This window comes from Pleurodeles waltl, chromosome 4_2, assembly GCF_031143425.1.
Source record: "Pleurodeles waltl isolate 20211129_DDA chromosome 4_2, aPleWal1.hap1.20221129, whole genome shotgun sequence".
NCBI classification, from domain to species: Eukaryota; Metazoa; Chordata; class Amphibia; order Caudata; family Salamandridae; genus Pleurodeles; species Pleurodeles waltl.
In genome coordinates this window covers 534,461,000-534,476,165 of record NC_090443.1, presented here as the reverse complement: position 1 = coordinate 534,476,165, position 15,166 = coordinate 534,461,000, and the positions used below count along the sequence as shown (strand labels likewise).

Here is a 15,166-nt window from a genome sequence, read left to right as displayed (position 1 = left end):
CCCCCGACATGCGACCAATTTCCTTGCAACACTCACTGTCAAGAGGCTTGTATCACACATAAACAATTATGTAAAACGAAGCCCTACCCTGTCAGCTTGTTGTCAGTTGATCACTGAAATGAAAGGCAGAACTGCAAATGATAATCACAGACATGAAATGGATGTACTTTTGCATAGCAGCGTGGCTGCGTTTTAGCATGGCTGAAAGTCCTTGGAAAAAACGCTATGACCTGGCCATAGCCTTAACAGTAGTCCATCAAGCAAAGGAATGTTCTAAAGCTTTTAGTATTGGCGATGCAGGATTGGGCAACGAGAACTAGTTGTTTTTTCTCTGGATGGCTCGATGAAATCTTTCGGGCGGACATACTTTCAGCTGAGGTACCCTACCTATGTCTAGTTATGTAGCTCTGTAAGAATTCAATAAAACATAATAACTCCGCCAATTAAATAGCATGCATCGCCAATGATCTAAAAATCTTTAAATTTACTATTATATGTAAGCAGCGAAACGAGGTTCATTCTGTGAACCTCACATGGATGAAAGTCTGAGTTGGGCTTGACGTAATTTAATGAATGTGCAGTTGTGTTGGTAAGGACACAGCCCACTGGGTTGTCTTGCAGCATATCTGATCCCCACTGAGTGCATATAGTTACCAACAAAAAATGAATGTTTGGGTAAACCCCATAAATTAAACATCAACATAGAAGAAAAATTCTAGAATGCTTTTCAGTCTCTTCCACTTATGGGGTATGAACAGTTTCCGAAGTCTTCTGTGTTAATTACTGCTTTATGTACTGCTATGTAGTTGCCGGGCAAACACAACTTCTTCTATGAGTTTGTATTACACATACATGTCTGTCTTGTCCTGTTTCTTAATGAAGAGACAAAGCAGGGCCTCACATGAATGAATGATGGTCAAGAGCTGCACTAGGAAATAATTCACTACAAGCCTGTAACTGAAGAAATTCCCGCAGCTGATTTTGGGCCACTTGCAAAGGAGATTCCATTTCACCTGCATCTATTTCGTACAAAACTCTCTGCAGGAGGAGAATGTGTTATTTGATGCACAGGAAAAATGCACTTGTGTAGAGCTTTAAAGTTTTCATATTAAGACGATCCTTTTATGGTATGCCCCATGTCTGATAATGCACCCAAATCTCACTGTAAAACAAACAGCATCTATAAAAGTCAGGTGAAAACGGCAAGTTACAAGTTAACTGGAAGGTGAAGGAAAACAGAGTCCTTTCTCTGAGGTGACCCAGGGCTAGTGCATCTCCTGAGAGCACATGCAAGAGCTTATATGCTGCATGCATGAAAAAACTAGAGGGGCAGACTTTGAAGCAAGGGAACCCAGTTCGAGTCTCGACGCAAAGCTAAAAATCCGGTGATGCTGGGCAATCACTTAATATCTCCGTGCCTAAAAAAACAAGCAATACAGGAACATTAATTTAAATAAAAAAGTCTCTCACTTTGAAGTCAGAGGAAGAAAAATAAACAGGCCCCGTCAGACAACAGCATCAAACGTTCGACCTCCGTCTTTAAAAGCAGAGCAAATGTGACGAGATAAGAACAAAATTTACAATTCTTGTGTACAGAAACAGAAACGGAGCCCGAAGCAAGTGTCAAAACGAACGCTTATGTGAAGTGCTCTTAAAAAGAAAAAAAGTAGTTACTAAAACAGTTCCTAAAAAGGGAGCAGTGGACGGATATGAGTAATTGGTCCATGCCCTAGGGAAGGGCTAAACACAGGAAGAGGCATGATGCATATAGGCCATGGACAAATGAGGAGTAAGAGTGACCATGGAGCGCACAAATGGGAAGCCCTTGGAAGGGCTGACACCCACATATTGAATACAACAGTCTCGAAACAGCACATGCACTGCCTTGCGGAGACCTAAAAATTAAATGGCTAAGAGATATAGGGGCATATTTATGAGCCCCAAGAGCCACTGGCGCATCACTTTATGTGACGCTCCAGTGGTGCTAACCTCTGCTCCATATTTACAAGGAGGTGTAACACCACTTTTTGTGTTGTTTCAACTCCTTGTAAATATGGGCTACTCTGACGCACTTATCTGCGTCAGAGGGATGTGCAATGGGTGTTGCTGTGGGAGTGCCGCAACAACACCCATTGCATTTTGACTCTGCCTCAGATTTACAAGATTTTGTAAACCTGAGGCAGCACCAAAATCTAATGCCACCCCCATGGGTAGCATTAGCAAGGCACAACGAGGAGGAATACTTTTATTCCTCCTCGTTTTTTGCTTTTTCTATGAGTGCTGAAGAGCAAAATGCCACAAATGATTGTTTATGTGCCGGAAGGTGTCCCTTCCGGCATATAAACAATCATTTGAAAATGACGCTTTGGCACTTCTGTGTGTACTACATTCTGCAGCACACATAGAAGTACAAAAGGGCCATTAGTGATTGTTTATGTGCGGGAAGGGACACCTTCCCTCACATAAACAATTACACCCCTCAAAGGAGACATCCTTGCATGATCGTGGACTGATGTCTGCATTGGTGCTGGTAGCTAAATTTATCACCAGCGAAGGGGACAACACAGGGGTGCACCGTATTCACTTAAATACCGTGCATCCCTACATTTTGAAAATGATGGAGCGCGGCACTGGCAATTTTGGCGCAGCATCGTGCGCCGTCATTTTTCCATACATATGGGCCATAGTGTACTGCAATGAACGGATTGAGGCTTACTGGAAACTGATGAAGCCTCCTAAAAACAGGCCCAAAGGCCTTTGGGTACTGGTGCACCAATATTTATTGTAATCTGACAATGAAAAAGACTGCAATTCTGACATAACAATTCCAAGCAAGGAATAACCTCACATGAGAATGGACACGCCTGCAAAATTCAGAGACTGCTCAGAAGAGCTAAACCAGGAATGCAAGACCACTATGTGAATTAATAATATCCGATGAATCTATGCAATCAGCTCAAATGTTCCATACTACCTAGTATACGTATAGCTGATAAATATACTAATAGGTATTGCTTCAAACAGAGGGAATTGGTGCTTAAAAACAATGCATAAAAAGAACTGGATTACAAATGCTGTGTCCCATTGATGTGAAGATTGCTGTATATGTTTTCACTGAGAGACGTTGAGTGCATGACAACTACTCAAGGGTCGACTTTGGAAAGGTGTACGAGGGCATGATATGCTCAATAGGGCAGTGCCGTAAGAGGTCTAAGCGTAAGATGTCTAATTGTGTAAAGAAGCTTCAGCAAGTCACAATAGAAGGGTGTGTAATGGAATAAGGAAACAGAAATGCACCACTATCTAATGTAAAGATATATTCATGCCTTGTAAGTTTCTATCCAAGGATGTGTAAGAGTATGACAAAATCTGAATAGGTCACTTTGAAAAGAGGTTTGAGGATATGAAGAATGCTCAATATGTCACTGGTCAGAAATGTTTGACGTTGTGAAAAATGTTCCACAAGTTTCATATTTGTGAGAATAGGAAGAACTCCATCCAACACTGTGGGGGTTGTGCAAGGATACGCAGAGCAGTCATGAAGTGTCATTGTGGTTGTAAAAGAATGTGAAATGGTGTGAAAGCAGTTCATCCTTAATCATTTCTACATCCTTATATCTTTAATGAACTCACATTTATGAGACAGGAGAAGGTCAAAGGAATGGGCCCATTTTGTTGCTTCTTCTTTTGTTAATCTCCTGAAGTCAGAAAAGAAAAAAGGGATGGTTAGGAGAAAATGTAAGATTGTTTTAAAGTAATTAAGAGTGCTTTCTTGCAGCAATGTAAGCTGACAGACTATTACGAGGCTTTGTACTGTATGAAAATAATAACTTTACCCTGGACCTTAAATCTGAAGACTAACCCCATATCTGAATAAGACATACCTCAAAATGAATGGCTGTGGCCCTGGGAATACGTGAGAGACTAACTGTGGGTCAAGACCTCTGGTGAAACTGTAACAGTTGTACTTGGGTGCACCCACCAGATCCTTCCCAGTGTGATATTCCAGGTTGATCAAGTACCTACCTTCCCCACAGCTTTATACTTATCCCTTCCAGTCTTTATGGACGTCTTTCTTGACTCCATTGCTACTATCACCTTTAACCACATCAACGTTAATCATTTTGGGTGTCTACAATATCTGATTTGGTAAACCTGACCTAACCCATCGCCGAAGCCTTAAACCTACACAGCTGGTAGCTACCTTGCCCTCTCAACCAGGCACACTTTGGTCACTAGCTATGCTTCTCTGGGATCCATCATATTACTGATAACCATGTTCTCATCTCAGTGACAACAATACCATCACCCTTTGTATCAAATAACATAGCAGATAGAAAATGACAACAACCCCAAAAGACCTATCTAAAAACACAGAGTAAATTTGGCTTCAATGCACTTTAACTACTCCCTTCAGATTTTGTGCTCAGTCCCCCTCGGACATCAGTACAACCGTTCAAATTCTAGCTTCAAGTCTTCAGCCTTGAGGAATCTGATCACTCCTAAAAACATCATGCTCACTGGAAATCCATATAAAACAAGATGGGTTTTCAAAGAATTGAAGTCAGTAAATACTAACAAATATGTTGTACAATTAATAGTAAGGAATGCTTCCAACTCCACTATAAATGACAGACAATCATAATAAGTAAACAAGGACAGATCATTACCCAGTACATCTCCATGAAGTCGCCTCCCCGTACAAAGAACTAGCCCAGAATGCTCCTCCGATGTATCATTCATTCCCAAAACTTGGTGACTCACTGACGACAAAACATTTAGGGGGTCATTCCAACTTTGGCGGGCGGCGTAGGCCGCCCGCCAAAGTTCCCCCGTCGAAAGACCGCTCCGCGGTCAGAAGACCACGGGGGTCATTTCGACTTTCCCGCTGGGCCGGCGGGCGACCGCCAAAAGGGCGCCCGCCGGCCCAGCAGGAAAGACCCTGCAACAATGAAGCCGGCTCCAAATGGAGCCGGCGGAGTTGCAGGGGTGCGACGGGTGCAGTTGCACCCGTCGCGATTTTCACTGTCTGCAAAGCAGACAGTGAAAATCTTAATGGGGCCCTGTTAGGGGGCCCCACGACACCCGTTCCCGCCATCCTGGTTCTGGCGGTGTAAACCGCCAGAAACAGGCTGGCGGGAAGGGGGTCGGAATCCACATGGCGGCGCTGCAAGCAGCGCCGCCATGGAGGATTCTCTGGCCAGGGGAAATCCGGTGGTAAACCGCCGGATCCCCTTTTCTGGCCGCGGCTTTACCGCCACGGTCAGAATGGCCCTGGAAGCACCGCCAGCCTGTTGGCGGTGCTTCCGTTGCCCTCCACCCTGGCGGTTAGAGACCGCCAGGGTTGGAATGAGGGCCTTAATCTCCAAAGTCAAAGCTTTCTACACTCAGTCTGCATTCCTGATTTCTGTCCTTCAACCCACTCTTTATTGATGAATTTGTAGGTTTCATCAATGTCAGTGGCACGGTCTTCCCACTTGAGAACCATGCCCTTGTATGTCTTCAAAAACATTCTCCTAATCACTTCAGTAGCACACCAAACCAAAGACATCATCAACACCCACCTAATCTCAAACACCTTACCCAACAATCCCTAGACGTTCCACATCAAACCTATATTCAGAAATCAGGACCTTCACACATCAACCCCACAAACTTGAGGCTACCAGAAATTAAATCATCTTGAGCAACCTCCTTAAGGATGGAAACCTCAAGTAACTCTCACTATTTAAAAACTCACAATTTCCAAATACCAAATGAGATCATGCCTAACTGCTGCATGGAATTATCTTTAATCACCATCTCAGATGACCTGAAATGGACACTCGGTTAATATACTGAGGGGGTGCCACGTTTTCCCCATCCCATGGGGACCTTAACAAACTAAGATACTGAGATAGGGGTAAGACCGTGTATCAAAAAGAAGGTGTCATGATATATTACTGCATATTTTTATTTTAAAACCACTGGCAAAATAGAAGCTGACATTTTTCCGTGCCCACGTTGCCTTGCATCCAGAATATGCCACACGTGCTCACGATTAAACACAACGTGGTTGCAGTATAGTAGATTTGACTTAATAATCGTTTAGCAAAGTCATAATTTACATATATCTTTGTCCTTGTGCATATAACTTATGCCTTGTTTTAGTTTACAGGTCCACCAATTTAGGAACACGCGGGTTGCAAAGATTTTGGAAAGTCTTTGGGGTTTTTGTAACCCACACACTTCAAATGAAAGTAATTTACAGAGTTATTAACACCAAAGATTGGCCTCCTTAGAAAGAGAGTAGGGTTACATATACTTAAGTTGTTTGGATTTGTTTTCATCGAGTTTTGCACTTTTACCCCCAGCAGCCAATACATGACCCACTGTAGTGATGTTTTGGTGCTTACACCCCTCATCTACTGTTTGAGATGTTGTCGTCTATTTCTTATTAAAATAGGATATTGAGGAACAGGCATCTGTTTTAAATGAGCTTCAATAATGGCCGGTGGAAGCACCTTTGGAGAAATAGACCACACAGTGTTTAGAAAAATATATTATATTTATCTGGTAAGATGCGGGTCAAAACAATCAAGATTCAATAAGTATACGTTGAAATGTCACCGTAAAAATGATATAAACTATGTTAGTCTTTAAAAAGCAACAAGTGTCTCTTGCAAGCACAAAGTACTTGGTTGGCGATCAACTTCTACGCAAGGGACTGCAGAAGAGGAGATGCGTGGCTCCTGGCCTACTCCCACCAAAACACACCATGCTCGGAGCGTTGCCACCATTTAAACGAGTTGGCAGACCACACAACGGCCCCCCCCCGGTGGAAAATATGGATTGGTAGCTAGGAAAATACTTAGGAGGTGATTCCTACATTGGCGGGCGGCGGTCGCCGCCCGCCAAGCGGGAACCGTCGAATGACCGCACCGCGGTCAAAAGACCGCGGCGGCCATTCTGGCTTTCCCGCTGGGCCGGCGGGCGACCGCCAGAAGGCCGCCCGCCGGCCCAGCGGGAAACCCCCTTCAACGAGGATGCCGGCTCCGAATGGAGCCGGCGGAGTCGAAGGGGTGCGACGGGTGCAGTGGCACCCGTCGCGATTTTCAGTGTCTGCAAAGCAGACACTGAAAATCTTTATGGGGCCCTGTTAGGGGGCCCCTGCACTGCCCATGCCAGTGGCATGGGCAGTGCAGGGGCCCCCAGGGGCCCCACGACACCCGTTACCGCCATCCTGTTCCTGGCGGTGAAAACCTCCAGGAACAGGATGGCGGTAAGGGGGTCGGAATCCCCATGGCGGCGCTGCAAGCAGCGCCGCCATGGAGGATTCCCTGGGGCAGCGGGAAGCAGCGGGAAACCGCTGGTTTCCCTTTTCTGACCGCGGCTTTACCGCCGCGGTCAGAATGGCCCCGGAAGCACCGCCAGCCTATTGGCGGTGCTTCCTCCGTCCCCTGCCCTGGCGGTCTATGACCGCCAGGGTAGGAATCACCCCCTTAATTGCCACTCAAGAGTGTGGCTGTTAAGGGTCTTTGCTGTTGCACTTCGGTGGAGTTGAAATATATAAACTGTTCAGACACCTAACCAACACAGGCACAACAGACGACTACAACACTGCCGTAATGGCCATCAATGCCCATTTTGACCCACAACTAAACTCTGACTTTAAAAGGTTCAAACTCCGGCAAACTTGGCAGCGGGGTGGAGAATCAATAGACCAATTCAGTGCTTGACTGAGAGAAATAGCCAGTACATGCACGGCAGATGACCAGCCCAAAGAGATACACGCACAGATGATACAAGGGAGCCGCAACAAGACTCTTAGGAGACTCATCCCAAGGCAACGCAACATCAGCCTTGATGACATCTTGATACCAGCCAGTTCGCTCACCCTCTCCACAGCCCGTGTGGGCCTGAGATGGATTCAGCACTCACTCAAATGACGGAGAAAGGCCCAACCATCAAGGTGGAATGAGCAGACGCAGTTCGGACACAACACACCAAAGACAAGCTCAAGTTGCCAGCGAGACAAGGGCTGTTCTGCATGTGCTGTGGTAGTGAGGAACATGCTGCCAGTGATTGCCTGGCACAAGGGTGGCAATGTTCGAATTGCAGAAAGATGAATCATTTCGCAACCGTCTGTCGCAGTGGCACCTGAGGAAGGGGAGCAAGAGGAAGACGCCTAATAACCAGCACAGTGAGACACCTGTCACTCGAAGACCCAGAACAACTCAAACTTGACCAGCAAGGGAGGAAGTGGAAGAACACACATGTAGATTCCGGAATAAGAAGAGGTGTTCCTCATCTTATTCACTAATGACCTGAAGAAGCGGCGATGCCCTCAACCCACCTGTGTTGTTGATATCACAGGGTCCCAAGTGAAAGTGCTGATGGACACAGGCGCATCAATCAATGTAATGAGCACCAAACAATACTGCCCCCTCCTTCCTCACCCATCAATAATGCTATCAAGCACCAAGATTTTCATGTACGGGAGCTACACACCGCTGCCACTCACAGAGCGGATAACGGTACCCATGAAGGCATAAAGTAAGGAAGTACACGCCACATTCCACATCGTGGACAGAGAAGCAGACACCCTACTTGGCAACCATCTGGCTGAAGAACTAGGACTGGTATCCTTTCCAAGAAGCACCAGGGCTTTCCAATTCAACAAACTATTGTGTCAATTCCCAACACTATTTACCGGCTTGGGGTGCCTGAAAGCCCCACCCATCATGTTGCACATCGATATATCAGTGAAACCCACTTGTCTATGACACAGGCGTGTCCCGTTTCACATTCGTATGCTGGTCGAGCAAGAACTGAACACTCTAGAAGAACAAGGCATTATCATGAGGGTAGCTGGGCCCACCATTTGGGTGTCCCCCATAGTAATCGAGGAGAAACTAAAATAACTGGAGAAAATATGCCCATGCATCGACATGTTAGAAATGGGGTCTTTGGTTGGCCGTCAGGTTACCCCCTGTCCAAGCAAGGACCCTCACTCTAGTCAGGGTAAGTCACACACAATCCAAATTATTCTGTGCCCACCCTCTGATAGCTTGGCACTGAGCAGTCAGGCTTAACTTAGAAGGCAATATGTAAAGTATTTGTGCAATAAATCATGCAATAACACAGTATAACACCACAAAAATAGACCACACAGTGTTTAGAAAAATATATTATATTTATCTGGTAAGATGCGGGTCAAAACAATCAAGATTCAATAAGTATACGTTGAAATGTCACCGTAAAAATGATATAAACTATGTTAGTCTTTAAAAAGCAACAAGTGTCTCTTGCAAGCACAAAGTACTTGGTTGGCGATCAACTTCTACGCAAGGGACTGCAGAAGAGGAGATGCGTGGAAAACGGGGAGGTGTGTGTCGATTTTTCCGGCACACACAGACGATGCGTCAGTGAGTTTTCACGCAGGGAAGACTTTCTGGCAATTTCCAGCACATAGACTGGGATCCTCTTCAGGTAGTGGGGTTTTTGGATGCCCCGGGGATGATGCGTTGAAATCCTGGGCATGCAGGATGAATTCACAGGGGCTTCATCGATCCGGTGGGCGATGCGTGGAAATTTCTGCGCCACGGCAGGCGCTGCATCGATTCCTCTCAGGAAGTAGGGCTGCATCGTTCTGGCTCAGCTTTGTGTCAATCCAGTGGGCCGTGCATTGAATTTCCTGTCGTAACACTGGTGCTGCATCATTCTCCTCTTCGGGAAGTCGGCCTGCGTCGATCCGGTTCGGCATGCAGTGATTTTCTCACCAAGATGCAAGCTGTGCGTTATTTCTTGCAGGCTGTGCATCGATTGTCGCCACACAAGGAGTTCTTTTGCAGAAATGAAGTCTTTTTGGCCCTGAGACTTCAGGGAACAGGAGGTAAGCTCTATCCAAGCCCTTGAAGAGCACTTCTCAGCAGAGACAGCAAGGCAGCAGGACAACAGCAGGGCAGCAGTTCTTTGCAGAAAAGCAGTCAGTTGAGTTCCTCTTGGCAGGTTCAGGTTCTGGTTCAGGGTTTCTTCTCCAGTGGTATCTTGTCCAGAAGTGTCTGAGTTGAAAGGGTCAGAGTCCCTGCTTAAATACCCATATGTGCCTTTGAAGTGGAGGAGACCTTAAAGAGTGGCTTAGAAGTGCACAAGATCCCCTTTCAGTTCCATCCTGTCTGCCAGGGTACCAATAGGCGGTGGGGCAGTCCTTTGTGTGAGGACAGGCTACTGTCCTTTGACATGTAAGTGTCAGGCCCTCCACCCTCCCAGCCCAGGAAGACCCATTCAATATGCAGATGTATGCAAGTGTGACTGTGATTCCTGTGTTTGAGGTTGTCTGAGTGAATCCACAAAGGAGCTGTCAACTAAACCTAGCCAGACATGGATTGTAAGGCACAGAAGGATTTAAGTGTAAAAAAATGCTCACATTCTAAAAGTGGCATTTCTAGAATAGCAATCCAACTTCACCAATAAGCAGGATTTTCTATTAACATTCTAGCCATACTAAATATGACCTGGCTACTCCTTTCAGATCAGAATCTACCACTCAAACAGTGTATGAGGGTAGCCCTAATGCTATCCTATGAAAGGAGCAGGCCTCACAGCAGTGTGAAATGAATTTAGGTGTTTTACACTACCAGGACATATAGAACACCCATGTTTATGTCCTGCCTTTTATCTACATAGTACCCTGCCCTGTGGGCTACATAGGGCCTACCTTAGAGGTGACTTATATGTAGAAAAAGGGGAGTTTAAGGCTTGGCAATTACTTTTAAATGTCAAGTCGAAGTGGCAGTGAAAACACACACAGGCCCTGCAATGGCAGGCCTTAGACATGGGCTACTTATGTGGTTGGCACAACCAGTGCTGCAGCCCACTAATAGCATTTAATTTACAGGCCCTAGGTACATGTAGTGCACTTGACTAGGGACTTACAAGTACACTGGGTATGAGCCAATGTCACCATGTTTTAAGGAGAGAGCATATGCACTTTAGCACTGGTTAGCAGCGGTAAAGTGTGCAGCGTCCTAAAGCCAGCAAAAATGAGGTCTTAAAAAGAGAAGGAGGAAGGCAAAAGGTTTTTGGGTGATCCTGCAGAAAGGCCATTACCAACATGCATCTTCCCAACCAAGCTATCAAACGTGAAAGGCAGATAACACCAACGATTGATGACATCATTGCCGACATGAACTGCTCCCTATGGTTCTCTAAGCTGGACCTCAATGAGGAATACCATCAACTCTACCTGCCCAAAGAGAGCAGGTATATCACCACCTTCTCCAGGCACCTGGGGCTCAGAAGATATAAGAGACTGAAATTTGGGATCTCGTTGGAGGCCAAAGTTTGCCAACATGCCATCTGAGAAACACTCTCAGGCCTGCCTGGAGTCATGAATGTGAGTGACGACATCCTCATCCATTCTGCAACTGTGGAGGAACACCACCAGCACATCCGAGCTACACTCCAGCGCCTCGCGGAGCATGGCCTAACCCTCCACAAGGCAAAATGTTTCTTTTTCCAAACATCCATAGAGTTTTTCACCTACGTCTTTAACCAAGAGGGGGTACAAGTCGACTGAGTCCTGGCACCACAGACTGTGAGTGAAGTACGTAGTTTTCTGGGGATGGCCACCTACTGTGGACATGTCATCCCAAATATGGCCACCATAATGGAACCACTGCGCACCCTTATGAAAGCGGACACACCATGGTTATGGGGCTGTAGAGAAGAGAGAGCATTTCAGGACCTCAAAGCATAACCACCATAGTGTACTTTGATCAAAGAAAAAGACTGAAGTAGTAGTTGGTGCCAGTCCATTGGGGCTAGGAGCTGTCCAAACACAAGAGGTTGAACCTGGTAAATCTGCTTCCTTAGTGTTTGCGACACAGATGCTTGCGCCAACCGAGAAGCGTTATGCCCAGACTGAACGAGAAGCCCTGTTGCCACTTCCATACTTACCGCTGCAGGAGGCCCTTTAGATTAGTTACAGATGACCAACCTTTAGATCCCCTCTTCAAAGGTATTGCACCGCACCCCCGCCACGTATAGAACGCTGGGCTATTCAGTTACAATCCTATCAAATGGAATTTACTTACCGCCCGGGTGCTAGAACTCCCGCAGACTTACTGTCACGGCACCCAGTGGATAACAACATACCAAGTGACGAATCAACGGATGAATACATTCAAATGCTCAGTATGAGTGCCTGTCCCAAAACACTCAAATTGGGCAAAATATCTGATGCGATAGTCACCGATCCTGTGTTGGCAAAAGTAAAAGAAGCCTTCGCAGGCGAATCCTGGCAAACCAAGGGTCCAGCCCAGATATAGAATGACTCACAAAGCTATGGAGACTTTGCAATGAACTCAGTGTGGCCCAAATGGTCTCATGCTAAGAGTACAAAGACTAGTGATATCTACCAGCTTTCAGGAGTGAGTAGACTCACTAGCCCATGGAGGACACCAAGGCACAGTAAAAATGAAATCACGGATATGAGAAAAAGTATGGTTCCCTCATCTTGAAGACATGGTAGATGACTATGGCCCTCATTACAAAATTGGCGGTAAATCCCTCTTACCGCCGTGCAGAAGACCGCCAATACACTGCTGCGGCTGCGGAATTTCGCCACAGCTATTACGACCCACAGCTCGGAATCCGCCAAAATCTAGACACCCACACAAGTCCGAAACACCAAAGGTCAGTAATAAACTGGCGATAACAAAACCTCCACCGTCATGCCAACAGGAAGACGCCCACAATATCACAACCCACTAATCCACGCTCAAAATACACACACTCTTACAAAACACAACCACATTGGACAAATCGAAATACACACACCTGATACACATACACACACCACTCTCACACACCCAACACAATATAAAACGCACACCCACATTACCCACAAACCCTTACAACCAAAAATTTTTGAGAAGCAGAGAGACAGCAAAGCAAAGACCCTACCAGCATACAGAGGCACACAACACCATCACTCATACACCTTCCACGCACAAAACACCTCACACCCCTAAACATCACCCCACACATCACAACACACATCACCCACACCACCCCATGGCACCGCAAAGACACCCCAGGTTTTCTGAGGAGGAGCTCAGGGTCATGGTGGAGGAAATCGTCCAGGTAGAGCCACAGCTATTCGGATCACAGGTGCAGCACACCTCCATAGCTTGGAAGATAGAGTTATGGTGCAGAATCGTGGACAGGGTCAACACAGTGGGACAGCACCTAAGAACACGGGATGACATCAGGAAGAGGTGGAACGACCTACGGGGGAAGGTGCGTTCCATGGTATTCAGACACCACATTGCGTTTCAGAGGACTGACGGCGGACCCCCACCACTTCCCCCACATCTAACAACATGGGAGGAGCAGGTCTTAGCTATACTGCATCCTGAGGGCCTAGCAGGAGTAGCAGGTGGAATGGACTCTGGTAAGTCAAAGTTTTAACTACTTCATCCCCCACCCTACCTGCATGCTATCACATCCCCCCACCCTCACCCTCCCCCATCACTCCAACTCCTCACATATGTCCCACTATCACACACCGCACATCCCAACACCAAGCCCTGCATGCAAAAACAAAGCATGGACACCCATCACCAATGCATGTCCACTACACATACCCACACAGACCCCTAAACATTCATCACACAAGGTCCTACACAAGAATGTAAGCACTGGGGTACAGGGTCACCCACCCATTGCACACCATGGCACACACAGATGCAATAATCATGCCTTTACACCCCTGCAGGACCCCTACCCAACGTCACCAGACAGGAGGTTGCAGACATGTCCACTCCCCCACCACAGAAGAGGCCCACACTGATGACAGCAGCTCTGTCTAACTGGATCACCACAGAGCCTCCCCCATCAGGAAACACCAGCACAGCACCCACCCAGCAAGCCCATTCCTCTGTCCCTAAGACACGTCAAGCAGCAGTGTGTCCACCACTACAGGGAACCCAGGCTAACCCACCACCCCAAGAACAGCAGGGACCCGGGGGCAGTGGCAGTGGGCACATGGTTCAGGGGACAGAGGCCCAGGAAAACCGGGGAACTGGGAGGTCCGCTGTGCGACAGGGGGAGGACAGGCCCAGGGAACCCACTCTCCATGAAGCTCTCTCCAACATCATGGGAGCGTACCATCATTTCCAGAAGACGATGGCAACGGAACTGGCCAAGTTTCAGGAGACCCTGCGGCTGCAGGAGGAACAGTATTTGGGGTTCAGGGAGGAACTCAAGTCCATCAATACCATCCTGGGCACCATTGTAGGGGTGCTGAAGGACCTCGTGAAAACCAGGAGGGACACTGTGGCACAACAAGGGGCCCCTGACACTAGCCTGGACGATGAACTGCCCACCACCTCAGCCGGCGCTAGTGGACAGGAGGCACCGCCACAGGACCACGACACCAGCACCCCACCCCCTGCAGATGGAGAACCACCCCGCAAGCGGTCCCTGATATCCAGGACAAAGACAGAGAACAATGCCAAGACCCCCGCCAAGAAATAAGACCACCCTGAATGTCATCCTACTGTCCCACTTTGCCACCCTGTCCATCCTTAAACTGCCATTGCTCCACTTCCTATGCCCCTTTGGACAATGCACCTGTGAGACAAATAGACTGGACTCTGCCATGGACACTTCTCCACCATCACCCCTGACCAATTTACAAACCCCTCTAATAATTTGCACTTAAATAAACACCCTTGAATCACAAAACAATCTGGAGTCAGCCTGTGCTTTCACTAATGTGTATTTGCAATAACTGAAGAAAATAGCAATGTACATTGTATCGTCAACATACCTATGTCACACAGCTTTAGTCCATGAGGATACATAGCAGAGGGCACACAGTGGGACCCACATCTGTGAAATCGAAAGGGAAAGTGACAATTCAGGGACCATACACTGGGTGAAAGTGACAGGACAGACAGATGAGAGGTAGAACAATTTTATCAGATGTAGGAGGCAGTGATGTCTTCTTACCTGTGTCTCACTGGAAGTACTGCTGGATCACGGTGTTTCTGTTGTCTATGTCCTCTTCTTCTGCCTCCTCTTCTTCACTGTCCACAGGCTCCACAGCTGCCACAAGACCAACATCAGACCCATCCTCCTGCACCTGGCGTCGCAAAGCCAGGTTGTGCAAAATACA

The 15,166-nt window shown here is 47.0% G+C and overlaps 1 protein-coding gene across 2 annotated transcripts in view; it reads right to left on the bottom strand.

Annotated features, from left to right (window-relative positions):
- The window catches only part of RGS8 (regulator of G protein signaling 8), a 292,063-nt gene that overhangs the window by 93,546 nt on the left and 183,351 nt on the right, over nucleotides 1–15,166 (bottom strand). For both annotated transcript variants that reach the window (XM_069232061.1, XM_069232062.1), the window contains exon 3: nucleotides 3,634–3,698. In XM_069232061.1, the coding sequence (XP_069088162.1) occupies nucleotides 3,634–3,698 (65 nt within the window). The remainder of the gene's footprint in view (nucleotides 1–3,633; nucleotides 3,699–15,166) is intronic.